Source organism: Heteronotia binoei, chromosome 4, assembly GCF_032191835.1.
Source record: "Heteronotia binoei isolate CCM8104 ecotype False Entrance Well chromosome 4, APGP_CSIRO_Hbin_v1, whole genome shotgun sequence".
Classification (NCBI taxonomy): domain Eukaryota; kingdom Metazoa; phylum Chordata; class Lepidosauria; order Squamata; family Gekkonidae; genus Heteronotia; species Heteronotia binoei.
Genome location: NC_083226.1, coordinates 169,952,881 through 169,974,907, shown reverse-complemented (window position 1 = coordinate 169,974,907; position 22,027 = coordinate 169,952,881). Strand labels below are relative to the sequence as shown.

Here is a 22,027-nt window from a genome sequence, read left to right as displayed (position 1 = left end):
CTGACACCGAGGGGGGGGGGACATCAGCAAAACGGCTGCAATGAGGGGATAGAGTCACACACACATGGAGGAAGCAGGGGAGAAGGGCGGTAGTTTTAAAAAATGTGCCCGGAAAGAGGAGTGAGCAACGGAATAAAACCAACGCTGGTCGTTGCTGCCGCAGCCGCATTATTTTAAGTTGCGGGGCCAATCAGATCTCTTGCAAAAGCTCTGCTGGGCAAGAGCCTCACCTGGCTTCACTCACTTTCCGACTACACTTGGTGGGCACCATAGTGCCCATGGGCAACACACCGGGGGCCCTCTGTGCTCATATGTGTTATTCAGGGCAGCCTGGCCAGCTAACTGCTCTAGCTGAAGCGCTGCTCAGGATCAAGACACACACCCATGAGGAACCTATTCACAAAGTACACTGCCAGGCTAATAGACCAGGGTTCCCCAACCACCGGGCCATGGACCGGTCCTGGTCCGTGCCCTCCTGGAAACCGGGCCGTGGAGCTAGGCAGAGGCGCTACACTGACCCCAACCGCCCAGGACCCAGGCGGACGAAAGAGGCAGCGCGGCCTTGTTCCGAGGCAACCTCAGAGCAAGGCAGAGCAGCCCCACCGCCCCTTCCACCCATGTGGGGTCTGGTCAGCTGACTGGCAGGGGTCTTTAAGAAAATAAGAGGAGCCACGTTGGATCAGGTCAATGGCCCATCCAGTCCAACACCCTGTGTCACACAGTGGCCACAAACAAACCCCAAGTCCCATCAGGAGGTCCACAAGTGGGGCTAGAAGCCCTACCATGATGTCCCCCTCCCCCCAAGCACCAAGGATACAGAGCATCACTGCCCCAGACAGAGAGTTCCAACAATACGCTGTGGCTAATAGCCACTGATGGACCTCTGCTCCATCTGTTTCTCCAATCCCCTCTTGAAGCTGGCTGTCCTTGTAGCCGCTACCACCTCCTGCGGCAGTGAAATTCCACTTATAAAAAACACCCTTTAAATGGGAGGGGGAGGCAGACTGGCCTTCCGCCTGGCCACCTAGCGGGGAGGTGGCAGAAACAGCCCCAGTCTCCCCCTCCCATTTAAAGACCCCCATGGGGGCAGGGATGGGGTGTGGGCAGGGGGGCAGCCAAACCCTCAGTGCTGCCCCCCCAAAAACCAGTCCATGGGAAAATGGTCTTCCACAAAGCTGGTCCCCGGTGCCAAAAAGGTTGGGAGTCACTGTGCAGGAGGGTGATTGCGCCACCCTATGTGCTGGGGGTGGGGGGGTAAGGAAGACAGAAACCAGCTGCACTAGTACTCTTCCCCTTACGAAAAATCAAATTTCTAGGACTTCTGTGGGTCAAGCTAACACGTCTCAAAGGGAGTCTAGAGGGTTCTCAGCAATAAACATCTCTTAGCCACCTTTCTATACTACCTCGTGGAACAACCTCAAGGCGGCTTGCGATGTAAATAGAACAATTATTTTTTAAAGAGCGCACAAAGGACCACAATTTAAAAATCTCCGATTTGGGACTGCCAACAAATAAAAAAACCAAATCAGTCAAATGCAGTCAACCAAATCAGTCAAATGAAGAAAACTGTCCCAAGAACCAATATTTTTTCCCAAGGCCATCAAGTTCAGTTCAGCCATGGACAACAGCCTAGATCAGGGGTGGCCAAACTTGCTTAACATAAGAGCCACATAGAATAAATGTCAGACGTCTGAGAGCAGCAACGAAGAAAGGAGGCTGGGCAAATGGGGGAGAGGTGGAAAGAAAGAGACTTTTAACTTTAAATGCATCGTCCAAGCTGCCAGCTGCCTCGGAGAAATGATTTAAAGAGACAAATGCCTTCTCCAAATCAGCCAATGGGGGCGGTGGAGGCTTCAAGAGCCACACAATATGTGTGAAAGAGCCACATGTGGCTCCTGAGCCACAGTTTGGCCACCCCTGGCCTAGAACTATGGGCTTCCAAGGTTTTTTGAAACAGTTCACTTACACCTCGCTTTGCAAACTGGGGACCCCGCTCCCGCGCACTTCGCTGCACAGTTTGTCACTTTTAAGTCCGATGTAGCGCTCTAGCTTCTAATTTTTATCCCACCTTTCTTTCAAGGAGTCCTGTTCAGCGAAGTTGACTCTCCCTCCCCTATTTTATCTCAACTGCCCCAAGATGAAGCGATGGATCTACGGGGGTCATTTAGGGGGTGGGGTTTTGAACCCGACTATGGCACGCTGGTCCCTCTTCCTTCCTCTGTGGAATACATAAGAGAAGCCCTGTTGGATCAGGCCAGTGGCCCATCCAGTCCAACACTCTGTGTCACATAAGAACATAAGAGAAGAACGTTGGATCAGGCCGATGGCCCATCCAGTCCAACACTCTGTGTCACATAAGAACATAAGAGAAGCCATGTTGGATCAGGCCGATGGCCCATCCAGTCCAACACTCTGTGTCACATAAGAACACAAGAGAAGCCATGTTGGATCAGGCCAGTGGCCCATCCAGTCCAACACTCTGTGTCACATAAGAACACAAGAGAAGCCATGTTGGATCAGGCCAATGGCCCATCCAGTCCAACACTCTGTGTCACATAAGAACACAAGAGAAGCCATGTTGGATCAGGCCAATGGCCCATCCAGTCCAACACTCTGTGTCACATAAGAACATAAGAGAAGCCCTGTTGGATCAGGCCAGTGGCCCATCCAGTCCATCACTCTGAGTCACATAAGAACATAAGAGGAGCCCTGTTGGATCAGGCCAATGGCCCATCCAGTCCAGCACTCTGTGTCACATAAGAACATAAGAGAAGCCCTGTTGGATCAGGCCAATGGCCCATCCAGTCCAGCACTCTGTGTCACATAAGAACATAAGAGAAGCCCTGTTGGATCAGGCCAGTGGCCCATCCAGTCCATCACTCTGAGTCACATAAGAACATAAGAGGAGCCCTGTTGGATCAGGCCAATGGCCCATCCAGTCCAACACTCTGTGTCACATAAGAACATAAGAGAAGCCCTGTTGGATCAGGCCAGTGGCCCATCCAGTCCAACACTCTGTGTCACATAAGAACAAAAGAGAAGCCCTGTTGGATCAGGTCAGTGGCCCATCCAGTCCAACACTCTGCGTCACATAAGAACATAAGAGAAGCCATGTTGGATCAGGCCAGTGGCCCATCCAGTCCAACACTCTGTGTCACACAGTGGCCAATATATGTGTGTATGTATATATATCTATGTACACACACACATACACACACATATATATATATACTGTGGCTAATAGCCACTGATGGACCTCTGCTCCATATACGTGTTCCCAATGAAAGAATTGCAATCAGGATAGATATTTCTGGTGCAGGAGAGGTGTACCTTCCCCCGCCCCACCTTGCCTGCATCTAAGACAGGGGTGGCCAGACTGCAGCTTGGGAGTCACATGTGGCTCTTTCACACATATTGTGTGTCTCTTGAATCCCCACTGCCCTGTCAGCCAGCTTGGAGAAGGCATTTAAAGTTAAAGTTGCTTTCTTTCAACCTCTCCTCCCTCCCCCATCTATTTTCCTTCCTTTCAACATCTGACTTTCAAGTCTTGCAGCTCTCCGACATCTGACATTTATTCTACGTGGCTTCCCCACTATCAAATCATTCCCCCTTGATTTAGATTCAGCATGTGAGCAACAAAAGCAGAAGTGAGCCATTTCAGGGCAAAACACTCACCTGTGGATCAACTGGGATTAAGGAAAGAAAATCCAGACCTGGAAAGAAGAAAGACAGCCACCTTGAGAAAACAGGTAACTGAGCTTCCTTAAGACTCATCAGTCTTTGGACTCAGCAGACTTGTGCCGTATGAGCACTGCTTCCTTTAAACAAACCCATTTATCTATAAAGCTCACTGCTAAATCAATATCTTCTTGACTACAATCCGGTTCTCAGAAGGGAGGGTCCCCAAAATTACACAAAGTTACACAAATTACACAATTTTAAGCACGGGTGGAATTTTAGCAGGAGAGCCTTGCAAGCTCTTGGAGGATTGGCTACATCAGGGGGGTGTGACCTAATAGGCAAAGGAGGTCCTGCTAGAATTTCTTACAGGGCTCTTCTCACAGGGCCCACTGTAAGCTCCAGGAGGATTGGCTACATCAGGGGGTGTGGCCTCATAGGCAAAGGAGGTCCTGCTAGAATTCCTTACAGGGCTCTTCTCACAGGGCCTACTGTCAGCTCCAGGAGGATTGGCTACATCAGGGGGTGTGGCCTCATAGGCAAAGGAGGTCCTGCTAGAATTCCTTACAGGGCTCTTCGTACAGGGCCTACTGGAAGCTCCAGGAGGATTGGCTACATCAGGGGGTGTGGCCTCATAGGCAAAGGAGGTCCTGCTAGAATTCCTTACAGGGCTCTTCTCACAGGGCCTACTGGAAGCTCCAGGAGGATTGGCTACATCAGGGGGTGTGGCCTCATAGGCAAAGGAGGTCCTGCTAGAATTTCTTACAGGGCTCTTCTCACGGGGCCTGCTGTAAGCTCCAGGAGGATTGGCTACATCAGGGGGTGTGGCCTCATAGGCAAAGGAGGTCCTGCTAGAATTCCTTACAGGGCTCTTCTCACAGGGCCTACTGTCAGCTCCAGGAGGATTGGCTACATCAGGGGGTGTGGCCTCATAGGCAAAGGAGGTCCTGCTAGAATTCCTTACAGGGCTCTTCGTACAGGGCCTACTGGAAGCTCCAGGAGGATTGGCTACATCAGGGGGTGTGGCCTCATAGGCAAAGGAGGTCCTGCTAGAATTCCTTACAGGGCTCTTCTCACAGGGCCTACTGGAAGCTCCAGGAGGATTGGCTACATCAGGGGGTGTGGCCTAATAGGCAAAGGCGGTCCTGCTAGAATTCCTTACAGGGCTCTTCTCACAGGGCCTGCTGTAAGCTCCAGGAGGATTGGCTACATCAGGAGGGTGTGGCCTAATAGACAAAGGAGCTCCTGCTAGAATTCCACCCGATTTGAAGCAGACCAATCATGGGTCTCCAAGGTTTTTCCTGTTCTTTCTACTCGAGATCCAAGAAATTGAATCTGGGGCCTTTTGCCATGCGCTCTAAGCTAGGGTTGCCAGGTCTGTGTTGGGAAATGCCCGAAGGCTTTGGGGGTGGGGCCAGGAGAGGGTGGGGTGGGGTGGAGGAACCTCACATGGTATAATGCCTTGGAGTCTGCCCTCCAAAGTAGTCATTTGCTCCAGGAGAGCTGATCTTATAGTGAGTCAGGCCAATGGTCCATCAAAGCCAGTTCTGTCTACTCAAGACTGACAGCGGTCTCAGGCAAAGGTCCCTCACATCACCTGTGAGCGGATCCCTTTCACTGGACATGCCAGGGATTGAACCTGGCACCTTCCGAATGCTAAGCAAAAGCTGTGCCAGTGAGCAAGGTAAACTGGGAACAGGGATGTATTTGGTTCAGCTGCATGTATGAAGGCTTAGCAGGAGATTGCGTGAAGGGGCTATCCCCAAAAGCTTTACAGATATGGTGGGGGGTTTTTTGGGGGGGGGAAGGGGGATGAAAGGAGTGATGCTGTGCCATGCAGGCATTCCTGAAGGCAGACAGAGATCTAAGAAGCAGAAAGAACAGTTGAGGAGTTGAGGGAGAGAGGGAGAAGGAGATATTGGATTTATATCCTGCCCTATACTCTGAATCTCAGAGCGGTCACAATCTCCTTTACCCACCCCTCCGCAACAGACACCCTGTGAGGTAGGTGGGCCTGAGAGAGCTCTCCCAAAAGCTTCCCTTTCAAGGACAACTCCCACAAGAGCTTTGGCTGACCCAAGGCCATCCCAGCAGCTGCTAGTGGAGGAGTGGGGAATCAAACCCGGTTCTCCCAGTTAAGAGTTCACACGTTTAACCACTACACCAAACTGGCTCTACCGCACACTTAACCACAAAACCAAACAAACAGAGAGAGAAAAGACCGTGAAAGACTTTGAAAATATGGACCGGGGGGGGGGGTTATGTTCTGCACCTGAGACAGAGTCCTCTATAGTATTTATCAGAATAAGCTGGGGCTGGGGGGGAGGGGAGGGGAGGGGAGAGAGAGTGATACCATCTACCTACCAGGCAAGTCTGATGAAATACTTGACATTGGTGGGTGGTGGAATGGTACGGAGTAGTCAGTTAATGACGGTGGAATAGCGGCAGGATCCACTGCGTTCACCCCAGGGACTCGGACAGAAGACGGCTGATACATGAGCACCCTGTTTTGAAACAGCAGGAGAAGAAAAATTAGAAACGACCCCAGTGGTTAGACCGAGGCGGGCAGCCACGTCGGTCTGAAGCAACGGAACGAAAGCTGGAGTCCACCGGCGCCGTGACGACCAACCAAGTTCAATTCGGTATCCGAAGCAGCGCGCGTGCACACAAAAGCTTATAGCCAGAATTAAACTGCGCCCAGACTTTGTTCTATGATCCCAGAGGTAAGGTATGCAGGAAGGGAAATCATGCACCCCTGTTGCTCACAAAGGGGTGGAGGTCACATGAGGTAACCGATCTTTCCGACTTTTCCTCTTTCCATCCAAGGACCCGCTCCTGACCCGGGAACCCCCGCAGCACTGTGCTTTGCTGGCAACTGCGGCAGCGATGGGGGGAACCCTGCTAGCTCGTCTCCAGGTGGAAGCCTCCCCACCCCCCGGCCCCAGGAAATTTATAATTTTATTTATTTTAGTATATTTCTATTCTGCTCATTCCCCACAGGGCTCAGGGCGGAGCACAACGTATGATGAAACAATAAAATACAATAAAAACATCTGATGAACAGACGACTCAACAGCGCTAAAAAAAATTCTGTATCATCACAGTATTGCCCAGCCTGGGTGTCTCACATCACGTTATCTCATAAGATGGTAGATATTATTCCATTTTATAGTACAGGTGACAATGCCGACAGGGGAGGCCAACCAGATAGACACCTGTAGCCTCAACTAGGGTTGCCAAGTCCAATTTAAGAAATATCTGGGGACTTTGGGGGTGGAGCCAGGAGACATTGGGGGCGGAGCCGAGAGCAAGGGTGTGACAAGCATAATTGAACTCCAAAGGGAGTTCTGGCCATCACATTTAAAGGGACTGCACAAATTTTTAAATGCCTTCCTTCCATAGGAAATAATGAAGCATAGGGGCACCTTCTTTTGGGGCTCATAGAATTGGACCCCCTGGTCCAATCTTTTTGAAACTTGGGAGGTATTTGGGGAGAGGCACTAGATGCTATACTGAAAATTTGGTGCCTCTATCTCAAAAAACAGCCCCCCCAGAGCCCCCGATACCCGTGGATCAATTCCCCATCATTCCCTATGGGAATCGTTCATGGAGGTGCATGATTGCTATGGGGGTGGAGCTTCCCCTGCCGGCCAGCTGGCTGGGGGAGGGGGGAAGCCTGTAAAACCGGGGGATCCCCCTCTGGGACCTGGGGATTGGGAAGCCTAGCCTCAACTAAAAGCCTGGCGGAACAGCTCTGTTTTACAGACCCTACGGAAGGTAATAAGCCAGGTAGGGTCTGGAAGTGTGTTTAGCATCTTGCCTGTCTCTGTAGTCATCTACTTGATAACATGACACAAGGGTGATGGAGCAGTTACTGTCAGAACAGGATCTGGGAGACACGGGTTTGAATTTGCGCTCTGACCCAAGGCCACCCAGCGAGCTTCCAGAGAGCCACACGGCGCAGAGTGGTAAAGCTGCAGTAATAATAATACTTTTCATTTATATCCCGCCCTCCCCGCCGAAGCAGGCTCAGGGCGGCTCACAACATATTAATTCAATATAATACAATAAAATCATATAATTCAATAAATACTACATCATAAAACCATCGTTGAAATCAACATTCCCCTTAAAATTAACATTTATGGTGCTAAATTTCAGGTTTTTAATAAATTGATGGCGGAATACAACAGCAGCGAATCTATCATTAGCTCAGCATTCAGAGTAGTCTTGCAGGCCCTGCGGAATTGCTCAAGACTCCACAGGGCCCGCACTTCGTCTGGAAGTTGATTCCACAGGTGTGGAGCTGCAATAGAGAAGGCCCGTTCCCTTGTGTTCTTCAATTTGGCCTCCCTCGGCCAGGGATGTTCAGCTGGTTCTTTCCCACTGACCTCAGTGCTCTCTGGGGTTCGTATGGGGAGAGACGGTCCCTCAGGTAGGCAGGCCCTCGACCATATAGGGCTTTAAAGGTAATAACCAGCACTTTGTACTGTAGAGTCTGAGCTCTCTGCTCACAACCTGAGTTCTATCCTGGCAGAAGCTGGGTTCAGGTAGCTGGCTCAAGGTTGACTCAGCCTTCCATCCTTCTGAGGTTGGTAAAATGAGTACCCAGCTTGCTGGGGGGGTGGGAAGTGTAGATGACTGGGGAAGGCAATGGCAAACCACCCCATAAAAAGCCTGCCGTAAAAACGTCACAATGCGACATCACCCCAGAATCAGAAACAACTGGTGCTTGCACAGGGGACTACCGTGACCTTTTTTTGTAGCAACCTTGAATTCCCTTGGAAGAATTTCCAAGACATTATGAGATCAGGTTCAAGGTTAAACAAACTTCTGGAATCCTAAGGCAGCTGGCGGCGAGAAAGTTCCTAGCCCTCACCCTGCATACCGGAGCGCAGGTTCAACAAGATTCCTTATTAGAACTTAAAATTTAGCATTAATACCACCACTCATTGGTAGTAACAAAATCTGGAGCTGACAAGAGTTTCTGAGCGCAATGGGAAATGCAAAGCAAGAGCCTCCCTTCTGCTTACATCCAACAGTGATCTCAACACAGCTGGTGCGCATTACCCATCTGATTTACAGACTATCTTCCTTCGCTCATTATGGTTAACAGTCTGTGCCGGCCCTGCTAGGAAATTCTCCCCTGGGATTTCAAAAGGAATCTTAAGAAGCAAGGGTATGAAGAGACTGAGTTACAAGCACAAACACTTTTTAAAGAAGAATTGCAGATTTATACCCCGACCTTCTCCCTGAATCAGAGACTCAGAGCGGCTGACAATTTCCTATGTCTTCTCCCCCCACAACAAACACCCTGTGAGGTGGGTGGGGCTGAGAGAGCTCGCTCAGAAGTTGCCCTTTCAAGGACAACTCTTGCAAAAGCCATGGCTGACCCAAGGCCATTCTAGCAGCTGCAAGTGGAGGAGTGGGGAATCAAACCTAATTCTCCCAGATAAGAGTCCGCACACTTAACCACTACACCAAACTGGCTCTCACCAAACTGAAAACACTGTATTATTTCCCAGAAAATTCACAAACCCTTTGGTGGGACTTGCTTGCGTTTCAGACATGTATATGCATTTCCTTTTGGGGGGCGTGTCATCTTCGTCATCGGATGAGCTCTCTATGGTAAGGTCAATCACATCGACCTTCTTCTTGCTGACTTCACTGCCAGCCACTGGCGTGGAGCACGGCTTGCCGACAACACTGGAACCTGGGAAAAGGAGGAGCATGCCTGAAGGAAGAAGACTGCAAACAACTTCCTATTTGAAGAGAGCGATGCAGACCGGTGGCTTCACTAATGCACTTCCTACTGCACTCTTCGATGCTTTAAATTGCCCCAGGGGCTATCTGAAAGAGGCGACTGCTTCAAAGTGCTTGACGCCTTCGGCTGCGTGGCCAGGCTGCTTGGATGAAGCTGCTCCTCTGACTTCCTTCCGAGAAGGACCCCGTCTCAGAAAGAGAAGACGGCTCCAATCGTTTCAGAAAGCAGCCATGCTGTGGTCTGCAGCAGAAAAGCTGGGTTCTAGACCGGTAAGAAGCTCAGGGACTGACAAGATTTTCGGGGCAGAAGCTTTCCCGAGTTGAAGCTCCCTTCGTCAAACAGGAAGGGAGGTTTGAGACTTGAAAGCTTCTACCCTGAAAATCTTGTTAAAAACATAAGAACATAAGAGAAGCCATGTTGGATCAGGCCAGTGGCCCATCCACTGTGTCACACAGTGGCCAAAAAACCCAGGTGCCATCAGGAGGTCCACCAGTGGGGCCAGGACACTAGAAGCCCTCCCACTGTGCCCCCCCCCACCAAGCACCAAGAATACAGAGCATCACTGCCCCAGACAGAGTTCCAACGATAAACTATAGCTAATAGCCACTGATGGACCTCTGCTCCATATGCTTATCCAATCCCCTTTTGAAGCTATGCTTGTAGCCACCGCCACCTCCTGTGGCAGTGAATTCCATGTGTCAATCACCTTTAAGAATATAAGAATGTAAAAGAAGCCATGTTGGATCAGGCCCATCCAGTCCAACACTCTGTGTCACACAGTGGCCAAAAATTTTATGCACACACACACATATACACACTATGGCTAATAGCCACTGATGGACCTCTGCTCCATATTTTTATCTAACCCCCTCTTGAAGCTGGCTATGCTTGTAGCTGCTACCACCTCCTGTGGCAGTGAATTCCACGTTAATCACCCTTTGGGTAAAGGACTTCCTTTTATCCGTTCTAACCCGACTGCTCAGCAATTTCATGGAATGTCCACGAGTTCTTGTATTGTGAGAAAGGGAGAAAAGGACTTCTTTCTCTACTTTCTCCATCCCATGCACAATCTTGTAAACCTCTATCATGTCACCCCGCAGTCGACGTTTCTCCAGGCTAAAGAGCCCTGAGCGTTTTAACCTTTCTTCATAGGGAAAGTGTTCCAACCCTTTCATCATTCCAGTTGCCCTTGTTGGTCTCTAAGGTACTGCCGGACTGGAAATCCAGCTTGTCTCAAAGGCACTTCCCCCCCTCTTGATGGGTGTCCATAGCCAGGGATGGAATGTTAAGAGGACTCTTCCCTGCCCCCACCCCTGACATCACTTACTTTCTATTTTTGTGCAATGTGGGCCAGCAACTTTCAGAGGCTCCTTCTTCGGCCTCATGGGACACCAGGTTCCATCCTCCTGGAATTTGATCTCATCCACGTCCGAACATTCGTTTAAAATTTCCATAAAGAGCCTGGAAAACACCATCGAGCGTTACGGATTTGCCTCCGTCAGTTATGCTGAGAGGGGCTATCGTATTGAAAGCAGCATTAAGGGAAGAGAGCTGTACAAAGCACGCACGTTACATCCATTCTCCGGATGCTCTATTGCAGGGGTGGCCAACGGTAGCTCTCCAGATGTTTTTTTTGCCTACAACTCCCATCAGCCCCAGCCATTGGCCATGCTGGCTGGGGCTGATGGGAGTTGTAGGCAAAAAACATCTGGAGAGCCACTGCTGGCCACCCCTGTTCTACTGGCTACTCATTTGTTATCCAGCGCAGTTTAAGATACTAATCTATACCACAGGTACCGATGTAATGATAATATACTGCAAAATAAATCACCGGTGAAAAATGCCACTTTCACACTTACAACGTGTACATGCATCCTATTTAGTGCAATTAATAAGACGTAAGTTTATAAACAAGCATGAATAATGCAGCTACTCAAAGCTGAAACACAAAACCAAAACACAAAGTGTCCTTTTCAGAGAGTTCCATCTACACCCTGTGGCTAATAGCCACTGATGGACCTCTGCTCCGTATGTTTATCCAATCCCCTCTCGAAGCTGTCTATGCTGGCAGCCGCCGCCACCTCCTGTGGCAGTGAATTTCACATGTTAATCACCCTTTGGGTGAAGGACTTCCTTTTATCCGTTTTAACCCGATTACTTCTGGTAATGCATAGTGTAGATCAGTTACAGAAACTGTCACAGAGCATTCATTCACTAAACGGAGCAAATGCCTTTAAATTCTTTTTTAAAAAAGGAGTCATTGCCATTGTCTGAGTTTACCCATCCAATATGAGGCTCTCGTAAGCAGCCTTCTTGTCACACACAGGGCAGATCCAGGTGGGTTTCTTCTCATTCATCTGAAGATAGAGAGCAGCATCAAAGCACTGCAGGTGAGTACAAGTACAAGCTCGGCAGGGGATTGTCAGTCTCATTTTCCCCAGCTGGGGATCCGGCCAGACAGAAGGAGAAAAAAGGAAGGAGGAGACACAGAGGGGAACAAGAAGGAAAAAAAAAATCCATTGTTAGAACCTTGTCAGAATATCAGACGGTGGTCAAACTATGCCTTGCCTGTGAAAGCCTAAAACTGAGGTGTGTGCAAAGCCCTCAGCCTATGATAATATTGGATTTATATCCCGCCCTCCACTCCGAATCTCAGAGTGGCTCACAATCTCCTTTACCTTCCTCCCCCCCACAACAGACACCCTGTGAGGTGGGTGGGGCTGAGAGGACTCTCACAGCAGCTGCTATTTCAAGGACAACCTCTGCCAGGGCTATGGCTGACCCAAGGCCATTTCAGCAGCTGCGAGTGGAGGAGTGGGGAATCAAACCCAGTTCTCCCAGATAAGAGTCCGCACACTTAACCACTACCCCGAAGTGGCTACAATCTTCTTAACCTTTCCCCCTGTCATCACTTCACATGATCTGGATCAGAACTGTGAAAAAATCCAAGTTCTGCCTCCGGAAAACCCCAATGGGGCCAATTGGAATCAGCATGCAAACTGCTGTTAACTTGCCAACATGTCAACTCATGTAACTGCCTTCCCCCCCTCAAGGAAAGTTAAGTAACACCAAGAAGTCCCTTGTAAAGGATTTGCTCACATGATTTCACACCTCTACTTACAGGACACATCAGCGATACCCGCAGACTGGTAGTTGCAATTTCACTGTCTGGATCGGCAGTCAGTTTCTCTTTAACTGTAAGAGAAGTTGGTAAAAAGACAAGATGCAATTTTAAAGCAGCAAGTTAATGCAACAGCTTGGAACAGACCATAATGCTGCACAAACTGCCAGACTGTGGCTTAGCAGTGAGTATCCTCCTCGTGTTCCCGCTCATAAGGATCGTGATATTGGATTTATACTCCACACTACACTCTGAATCTCAGTCTCAGAGCGGCTTACAATCTCCTTTATCTTCTTCCCCCTCAACAAACACCCTGTGTGCTGGGTGGGGCTGAGAGAGCTCTCCCAGAAGCTGCCCTTTCAAGGACAACTCTTGGAAGAGCTATGGATGACTCACGGCCACACCAGCAGCTGTAAGTGGAAGAGTGGGGAATCAAACCCGGTTCTCCCAGATAAGAGCCTGCGCACACAACCACTACACCAAACTGGCTCTCTTGATTATATCATCTCTCTTGTTTTTGGAGATGGCCACTGTTTGAGTCAAGCCGCTGTTTGAAACTTTGGCAAACCAAATTTGAAAACTTTGGCTTGGACGAAAGTTAGCAAGGAATGCCGGCACAGAATTAATTCCCGCCACAGTTCTTCCCCACCCTCCACCCAGTTCTGAAGGGAAAACACCAAAAGGGAGGAGGGAAAGCACCCAAAATCACATGCGCTTCCAATCCAACCAACAGGTAACAATTAGTAAAATACCACTTGTTATTTAAGCGCTTGGAAAGAATAAGGCATTTTTCACCAGCTTGAAGATCGACAAGATCAGAACATAGCAGATCATAAGCCAAAGAAATCCTAAGCAGCCGAATAAGAACAGCATAATAAAAGATGCTATTGAAACTGTCATACACATCAAACCTGGCTAAGTGACGAACTCACTACTATTAACTTGCTTGGAAATCTAGTCAAGTCTATGCAATGCCTTAGAATTTAAATTTGGAAGCGGGCTTTCTGAAAACCTCATCCTCCTGAACTCTTGGTGTATTTTCAAACTTAGACTCGGGGGCAGAGGGGAGGGGGTTGCTGTCTCAGTCTGAAGCAGTAGCACAAAGTTCAAGTTGAGTGGCACCTTTAAGACTAACACAATTTTATTCAAGGTATACGCCAGGAGTGGCCAAACTGAGGCTCAGGAGTCATGTGTGGCTCTTTCACACATGTTGTGTGGCTCTCAAAGCTCCCATCACCCCATCAGCCAGCCTGGATAATGCAAGCCAAACCAGCCAGCAGGTTTGAGAATGCATTTAAAGTTGAAGTTGCTTTCTTTCTGCCTCTCCCTCCCTCTTCCTTCCTTCTCTCTCTGTCTTGCGGCTCTCAATCATTTGACGTTCCTGTCTTGTGGCTCTCAAACATCTGACATTTGTTCTATCTGGCTCTTACAATAAGCAAGTTTGGCCATCCAGGGTATAAGCTTGCATGCGAATGCATACTTCTTCCGACACAATGGAACGGAAGTTACCAATCCGTCCATATAGCTAGAGGGTGAGCAGCAAATTAGCACAGAGCATAATAAAGGTGTTTAACAAATGCCACACTGGAATAATAAGCTTCATTTATATGGTCACCAGTTCAGGTTTAATTCTGGGAGAAACATAGCAAAAGAAATAAATGTAGCCAGAGACTGATAAGCAGATGAACCCTTCTTTATTGCGGAATGCTGAGAGTAATTAACTAAGTCCCTGTTATTATGCTCCATCCATCTCCTCTCAAGCGTGGAGGCAACAGTACAGCATCTTCTTCTTTGAAGTGGTATGACCGGCTGTGTAGTGTTAGTGTATCTCCTCTGGTAACTTCCCTTTCAATGTATCAAAGAAGTGTGCATGCACACGAAAACTTATACCTTGAATAAAATGTTGTTGGGTCTTAAAAGGCACCACTGGACAAACTTTGTTCTACCTCAAATTTAGTTATATAGTCCTCCAAGAATCAAGGAGACAATGAACTGCTTTTACTGGAGATATCTACAGCTGATGATAAACAGGGTATTAAAATAAAAGGAAAAAGGGAAGAATTGCTCTACTCACTTAGCGCTCTCGAATGATCTGGGTTTCGAATACCCTTCAGCTTTAGCCTCTGTAACAACATGGCTGAGGTGAGCTGGCGCACAAGATACACAGACATTGAATAATTCTATTGGAGGGAGAGACAAAAAAGCAACGTCATTTCAATGCACAAAACTGCCATATACTGACTTGCTGCATAGGACAAATCCTCTCTGCCACAGAAAGTTAGCGGGCAATCCTGGGCCGGTCACACTCTCAACCTAGCTTATCTCACAGGCTCGAGAAGGGAGGGATGGGAGAACGAGGCTCTAAGCTGATCTTCGTTCCCACTGGGGATAAATACCGGAGCCTATAAGCACAGTGTGTTCCATTAAAAACATTACTGGCACTTACCTGCAACGGCTCTGAATTCTTCAAAAGGTGAATGTTTTTGAACACATCAAAAGCTTCCAGCTTACCTTTCCAATTTCAGATGCCCAGGAAATGGAAATCTGATTTGGCACTGCAGAGGATAACCTAACTAACGATGTGATATTCAGTGGACGCCCGGGTCTCTTTTGCTCAATCCCATTTTTGGGCGGTGGAGCATATCCCTAGAAAGCAGAGCAAAAACTAGTTTTCTTTAGCTACAAAATCCTAGAAACTTGGGGAAAGCACAGCTAAAACTGAGGTCTGTAAAGGGTTTTATTTTATTTCATCGGAAGAGTTCTATTAAGTTATATAAATGAGTTATATATTATCAGAGCCAGTTTGGTGTAGTGGTTAAGTGTGTGGACTCTTATCTGGGAGAACCGGGTTTGATTCCCCACTCCTTCACTTGCACCTGCTGGAATTGGCCTTGGGTCAGCCACAGCTCTCGTAGGAGTTGTCTTGGAAAGGGCAGCTGCTGTAAGAGCTCTCTCAGCCCCACCTACCTCACAGGGTGTCTGTTGTGGGGGGGTGGGGGAAGGTAAAGGAGACTGTGACTGCTCTGAGACTCAGAGTATAGGGTGGGATATAAATCCAAGATCATCAATTAAGCATTTCTGAGTGGCCCCCCCGCCCTCTTTACGCTAGGAACCATGTTAATGGTTAAGGGAACCTTACACACCAGAGAACTTCCACTGTGCCCCCCTCATTGTGGACCTCCCAGCAACTTTTAAACAAAACTTGGTTCTGGAAGTCTTTCAAACAGGACACTATGTTCGGGAAAATGCCGGCAAAATACGTGAATTTTACAATCTATTAACACTGAACTGGTCACAACTCAAGGATTCCCAATTATCTGATATATTTGCACTCTTTGAAATGTTTTTCTTTTCTGTAAAAGTTGTCTAACAATATAGAATGTGATGGTGCATGTAAAGCTATGTCTTAGACCCCGAGATGGGGGGTGTTGTTGTTGTTGATATGTTATTTAAAAGCTTTGAATAAAAACTTCAAATATAAAAAAAAACAGGATTTTTATGTCACTCCTGTGCTTGTACCTTGTTGTAGGCTGTGTTCATAAGCATTTTGATCATTTACATTGCATTTTATGTGCTCTAAATTTGTCAGAAGTCTTATGCAGGAAAAGTGGGAGACAAGTTACGGAAATTAAATATTCTTGTATCAGGCTGCGGCTTGTAACCCGCAGATCTAGAGCCAAAAGCGGCTCTTAAGGACAGAAAGTCAGTTTAAGCGAAGGCATATTGAAGGGATAATACACCGTTAACTTTAAAAAACGTTTTCCTTTAAAGGGGGCACTTCCCTGACCAGGGTGGTCCAGGCTAGTCTGATCTCAGACGCGAAGCAGGATCGGTCCTGGTCAGTATTCGGAAGGGAGACCACCAAGTCAGTCCAGGTTTGCAAAGGTTAAAAAAGGTTAAGGTAGTCCCCTGTGCAAGCACCGGTCGTTTCCGACTCTGGGATGATGTTGCTTTCACGTTTTCACAGCAGAATTTTTATGGGGTGGTTTGCCACTGCCTTCCCCAGTCATCTACACTTTCCTCTCAGCAAGCTGGGTACTCATTTTAATGACCTCGGAAGGATGGAAGGCTGAGTAAACCTCGAGCCGGCTACCTGAACCCAGCTTCCGCCAGGATCGAACTTAGGTCGTCAGCAGAGAGCTTAGACTGCAGTACTGCAGCTTTAGCACTCTGCACCACAGGATTTACAGGCAATGGCAAATCCACTACAACCACCTCTTACGGCCCCGAAAACCCTACATGGTTGCTTTAAGTCAGCTTCAACTCGATGGTACTTTCCACCATCATACTGGAGGAGTGGGTGGGATGCTGGAATAACTAGAGCAGATGAAAATGGAAGGCAAAGATTTTGTGGGATTAAAGGAAATCTTTAAAAAGGTAAAGGTAGTCCCCTGTGCAAGAACCAGTTGTTTCCGACTCTGGGGCGACGTTGCTTTCACGTTTTCATGGCAGATGTTTTCATGGGATGGTTTGCCATCACCCTCCCCAGTCATCTATACTTTCCCCGCAGCAAGCTGGGGACTCATTTTACCAATCTAAGAAGGATGGAGGACTGAGTCAACCTCAAGCCAGCTACCTGAACCCAGTTTCCACCGAGATTGAACTCAGGTCATGAGCAGAGCTTAGGATTGCAGTACTGCAGCTTTACCACTCTGTGCCACGGGGCTCTTTAAGGAAATCTTACAGATCCTTTGAAGAAAAGTACACAACAGTGATGAACTGTTGCCAGTAATTCCAGCGGGAATCATGCACAGATTTATGCCAGGGTACCAAACAACTGTGCAGGGTGATCCTCTATATTATTACTTATTGAGTGATCTCATGCGCACTGTTTTGTTAAGACAGTAGTTGCAGCAGCCAGGGTTTAGGCTACCAAACTCTGTGGATTATTAATCAACCACTCAATTACTGGTAACGTTAAGCTATTTAGTTTCACTAATGAGTGCAAGTCAGTCCAGATCAGGATAGTCCAGGCTAGCCTGATCACATCAGATCTCAGAAGTTAAGCAGGGTCACCTCATTTAGTACTTGGGATGGGAGACCCCTAAGGAAGTCCACGGTCACAACACGGAGACAGGCAGCAAGGAAACCGCCTCTGAATGTCTCTTGCCTTCAAAACTCCACAGGGTCACCATAAGCCAGCTGTGACTTGATAGCAAAAGCACAAATATGTTGTTGTTCTATTGCTGGCCAACACAGCTGCCCTCTGAAACTATTGTGAAAGCGAGTCTTTACTCCAGGTGTGGTGCATCCAAATGACCACCAAAAGTATGTTGCGGTCAGCCAAAACATTCACCACGAGAAAAAAGTCACCCTGACAAAAAGCAGCATGAGGCTCAGGCCTTATTAGGACGCCCTGCTTGTAAAATATCCCAGAGAAGATCGAGGTCAATCGCATTGGTTTCCTGTCATGTTAGTTGTAATTTTCAAGTAAGTATCTATTCCCTCTTTGCTTGTCACATGACCATCTTACAACATGCCAACGTCACTTTAAAAAGGGTCAATTCCAGCATGCGCTTGACAGAGCCCAAAAAGCAATGGACCGAATGTACAGGTGGGCATTCAAACAGGATTGTTTCACCCATACAGGTTGACCATTGCCTCCTTATTGGATGACTTAACTCTTGATGACCTTCAGATAAACGTGTGAACTGTTTGCATCAGAGAACACCGTGTCTGGCTTGATGCCTGGCGAGGTGAAAGTTGTTATCTGCTTGTTCACACAAATATTATGCTGCCTTTGATGATTCCTTGCTCTGAATTTCGATGCACTGTAAGACTCTTTAACAGTAAAAGGCTGATGATCCTGCATTAGGCTTCCAAGCTTAGCACTGCTAGACGATTCTCACATTTGTAAGAACTTACCGGCAATGGGAAAAGTTTCCCATTTACTTTTATGCACAAACTACTTGGATAATTATCCTCTTGAGGGCAGCTAGTCTCAGCCAGGCACAACCTGTTTGCAGAAGAGAATCTTTGTTAAACAGCAATACTACTTCATTTCATTTCATTTTAATTTTTAGATTTCTATTCCGCCCTATCCTGCAACCGGGCTCGGGGGCAGCTTACAACAATAAAACAACAGAGTTAAAACAATATCATAAAAACAGGAGCAGCACGGTAAACAGTCTTACAGATCACACCACAGCATTGCTCTCCCCGTGGGCGGGGGTGCGGCGGCAGGGCAGGCGCGGGGCACAGGACAGGTGCCAGCCTGGGGCACCCGAGGCCCTAACACTGAGCCTGCCAGAGCCCTGGGCAGGCGAAAGAGGTGGTGGCAAAGGAAGGCAGCCTCTAAGTGGCGGAGAGGTGCCCCGCCACCCCCTTCAGCTGCCTGGGTCCCAGGCAGATGAAAGAGGCAGAGCACGGCAGCAAAGTGTGCACTGCCACGCGGGGGGCAGGAATTCTGTAAGTCTGGGGCTTCCTTCTTTTCGAATATAGAAGTAAAACTCCGCAAAAGGTGAGGAGCATATTTTTAAACGTAGAAACATTTTGAATGATGCAAATTTGTGGCAGGTGGATTCAGTGCTCAGTAGACGTGGAGCAAAGCTGAATGGAGAAAGGGCCTTTCTTTTCTCTCCATTTTTCCCTACCGTTCTTTCTCTGTCTCTCTCTCTTTCATTCTGTTTGTCTGCCTTCCTTCCTTCCTGCCACCTACACATTCATCACACCCCTCCTGAATAGTTTTTTTAGGCCCCATTGTATTTCTTCTTACAATGGGCTTTACTGCTAATAACACCATAAGGGTGAAATACTGGGGGAAGTGCTGATCATAATCCAATTCAAAACCGCGCGCCAGTTTTAAAAGGCGAGTATACAACATTTTGTGTGTAAAACTCACCTCAGTTGGACTTGCACAGTGTAATCTCTTCGGCCTCCTGGCAAGAAGTCCCTGTTCAGGACAAAAGCGGTAGTTAAGACAGTACTGAAACGGCTTATTGGTGAGAAAAGCTGACCTGTCCCCTGCTACGTGGAACGCGAGGCCATATTTTAAAGGTTACCTTCTCAAATGTGTGGATATCTACAAACAGCACGCGCTCTGCTTAAAACTGCACGTGCTTGCTAGGGACTCCTGCTTGTAAAAGACTGTCAGAACTTGTAACTATTGCTGATGCTTCACTGCCTTGTAACCAGTATTGTATTGTGATCTCAGTATTGCTCATGTATGGATTGTAACTGAACCAAACTGACTCCATGTTGTAACCTCCTACTAACCCCAAGTGCCTATGTAGCAATTAACCTTGCCCTACTGGTATCCAAAATATTTAGGGCTGTAGACTGAATTATGATGTGTCTCTGTACATTCTCACACTGGTGCCCTTTGAAGCCAAGCCGTGTGGCCTTCAGAGCGAGGAGGCAACCTCCCCGCTGATAGTGGATGGTGGGAAGACAGATGTGCTTGTAACGGTGTGAATTGTGGCTTTGTGATGTGTTTGCTTTAGTGTATAAAACGGCGCTGGTGCTGGCCCTCGCCATCACTGTTATCTCGTCTCTTCCAGTACTTAGTTCTCTCTAATAAAATCCTAGCTTTGTAACCAAGCATGGGATCCGTTTGAAGTTCTTAAGTTCTGACAAAGACAAGAGGTGATACATCCGTTTGCCACAGCGACCAAAACTGTCGCTTACAATATAAGGTCAGCTTTCACAGCTGTGGAGGAACTGAACTGGAAAGCTGACAAATTTGCTCTGGAGAAATGAATGAAGGGATGAACAACTACAAGCTGGGTCAATTTATTATTTTCTAAGGGCTGACGGGTTGCACTTTCAGCGCTTCTGTTCCCTTCACCCATTGCCTGGTCACCTGCAGGGAAACTTAAAAGCTGAATGTGATCACACCGTTTATTCACACATTCACAGGACGATTCTCAGTCGAGAAGAAGCTGCCCCAACTGGAAGTAGAGTAGCAAAATGTTTCAAGCTGCAGTAAGGAGTCTTGTATCTGTCTCAGAGCTTGCAAGGTCTCCCTTTGTTACACATTTTGCCACAGTGTTTAGCAGCTGTCCTGTGGACACCAAATACGCATCATGCATTAGCTGCAAGCAGGGCTGGCTCACCCACTAGGCAAACTAGGTAGTTGCCCAGGGCGCTGGCAGGGTGGGAGAGCCGAATTCAGCCTTCCCCCCTAGGCAAATGTCTAGTTTGCCCCCCCACGCCTCCTCCTCCCTCCTTTTCAGGATGCAGTTTGTTAGTGCGGCTGCTGGCCTGCCCGGGCATTGAGTGAGGATGCAGCGTGGTTTTACTGCCATTCAGCTGATCGGGGGGGGGGGGCGGACTTTAGACAGCCTGGGAGCGGCACATGATCGCCCTTCCCGGCATTAGAATAGACCTGGGGTGGGGAAGGGAAGGAGGCGCAGGGGGAGGAGGCATGAGGGGGCACCACTGTGGGGGGAGGAATGTGGAGGGGGGTGGCAGACCACCAGTCTGCCTAGGGCACCATGCGCTTTCGGGCCAGTGCTGGCTGCAAGGATGCTGAATATCCATCATGCTTTTAGCCCCAGAGGGGATACAATGACCACAGGTAAACTAAAATGGTTTCTCCAGTTTCACTTCTCCTCAATTTTTGCCCAAGGAAGGTACCCAAATTCTCCATCAGGAAACTCATGAAAACGTTCCATCATTACCTGGAAATACAGATTTCTCTGACTTGCTGAGGTGTTAAAGCAAAGATGAAGAACTTCTCTTGAAACCTCTGAATACTGCTCTGTACTAAAGAGAGGCACACAAAAGTAACTTTTATAGTGATAATTGCTGAAGCAGTCCAGAATTCAACTGAGAAAGAGGCAAATGTGTAAACTTTCCCAATTTGATAAAACACGCATATGACTTTAAACCAAATGGGATACTGCATTGTTTTTCACATATCCAGGACAAATTAAGCTCACAAATGGATCATCACTAGCCTAACGGTTCTAAAGTTTGCCAACTACTCTAAATTCCAGAATCAATTAGATTTTGCAGATCTCCTATCTGCAAGCCTGGCTTTTAATTAAGAGGCTGTACAGCAATTGTAATGAAAGACCCTTTCCCAACTTGGAAGTCAACGTATTATAACCAGTATTAGCTAATAAGTGACACGCACAGCTTATAAACACTGATGCAGTTCTGCAGACACTACTCCGTTGATAGCTGAAAAGTCATATGCCAATGGGATCAAGCAGGCAGGATGTAAACAAGGACAACCTCTGCCAGAGTTATGGCTAACCCAAGGCCATTCCAGCAGGTGCAAGTGGAGGAGTGGGGAATCAAACCTGTTTCTCCCAGATAAGAATCCGCACACTTAACGGCTACACCAAACTGTATTCATCTCAAAACTTCTACACTGTCTTGGTTTTATTCACAGCAATAAGCTGCTCACAAGATCAATAAACACCATGGTTAGGGAAGCTGAATAATGGCTTGGCGCAGGTCTGAATTGATCAACCACGGTTTGCAACTGATCAGCAAACAGGACTCTGACAAACAGG

At 47.9% G+C, this 22,027-nt stretch overlaps 1 protein-coding gene across 6 annotated transcripts in view; it reads right to left on the bottom strand.

Annotated features, from left to right (window-relative positions):
* The window catches only part of PIAS2 (protein inhibitor of activated STAT 2), a 43,654-nt gene that overhangs the window by 2,311 nt on the left and 19,316 nt on the right, over positions 1 to 22,027 (bottom strand). For 5 of the 6 annotated variants that reach the window (XM_060236206.1, XM_060236205.1, XM_060236207.1 and 2 more), the window contains 11 exons: positions 21,185 to 21,269; positions 19,405 to 19,455; positions 18,429 to 18,519; positions 15,075 to 15,209; positions 14,638 to 14,743; positions 12,564 to 12,637; positions 11,723 to 11,883; positions 10,770 to 10,903; positions 9,217 to 9,391; positions 6,043 to 6,182; positions 3,676 to 3,713 (listed from right to left, as the gene is read on the bottom strand). In XM_060236206.1, coding sequence (XP_060092189.1) covers positions 3,676 to 3,713; positions 6,043 to 6,182; positions 9,217 to 9,391; positions 10,770 to 10,903; positions 11,723 to 11,883; positions 12,564 to 12,637; positions 14,638 to 14,743; positions 15,075 to 15,209; positions 18,429 to 18,519; positions 19,405 to 19,455; positions 21,185 to 21,269 — 1,190 coding nt within the window. The remainder of the gene's footprint in view (positions 1 to 3,675; positions 3,714 to 6,042; positions 6,183 to 9,216; positions 9,392 to 10,769; positions 10,904 to 11,722; positions 11,884 to 12,563; positions 12,638 to 14,637; positions 14,744 to 15,074; positions 15,210 to 18,428; positions 18,520 to 19,404; positions 19,456 to 21,184; positions 21,270 to 22,027) is intronic. The other variant, XM_060236204.1, reaches the window with a different exon arrangement.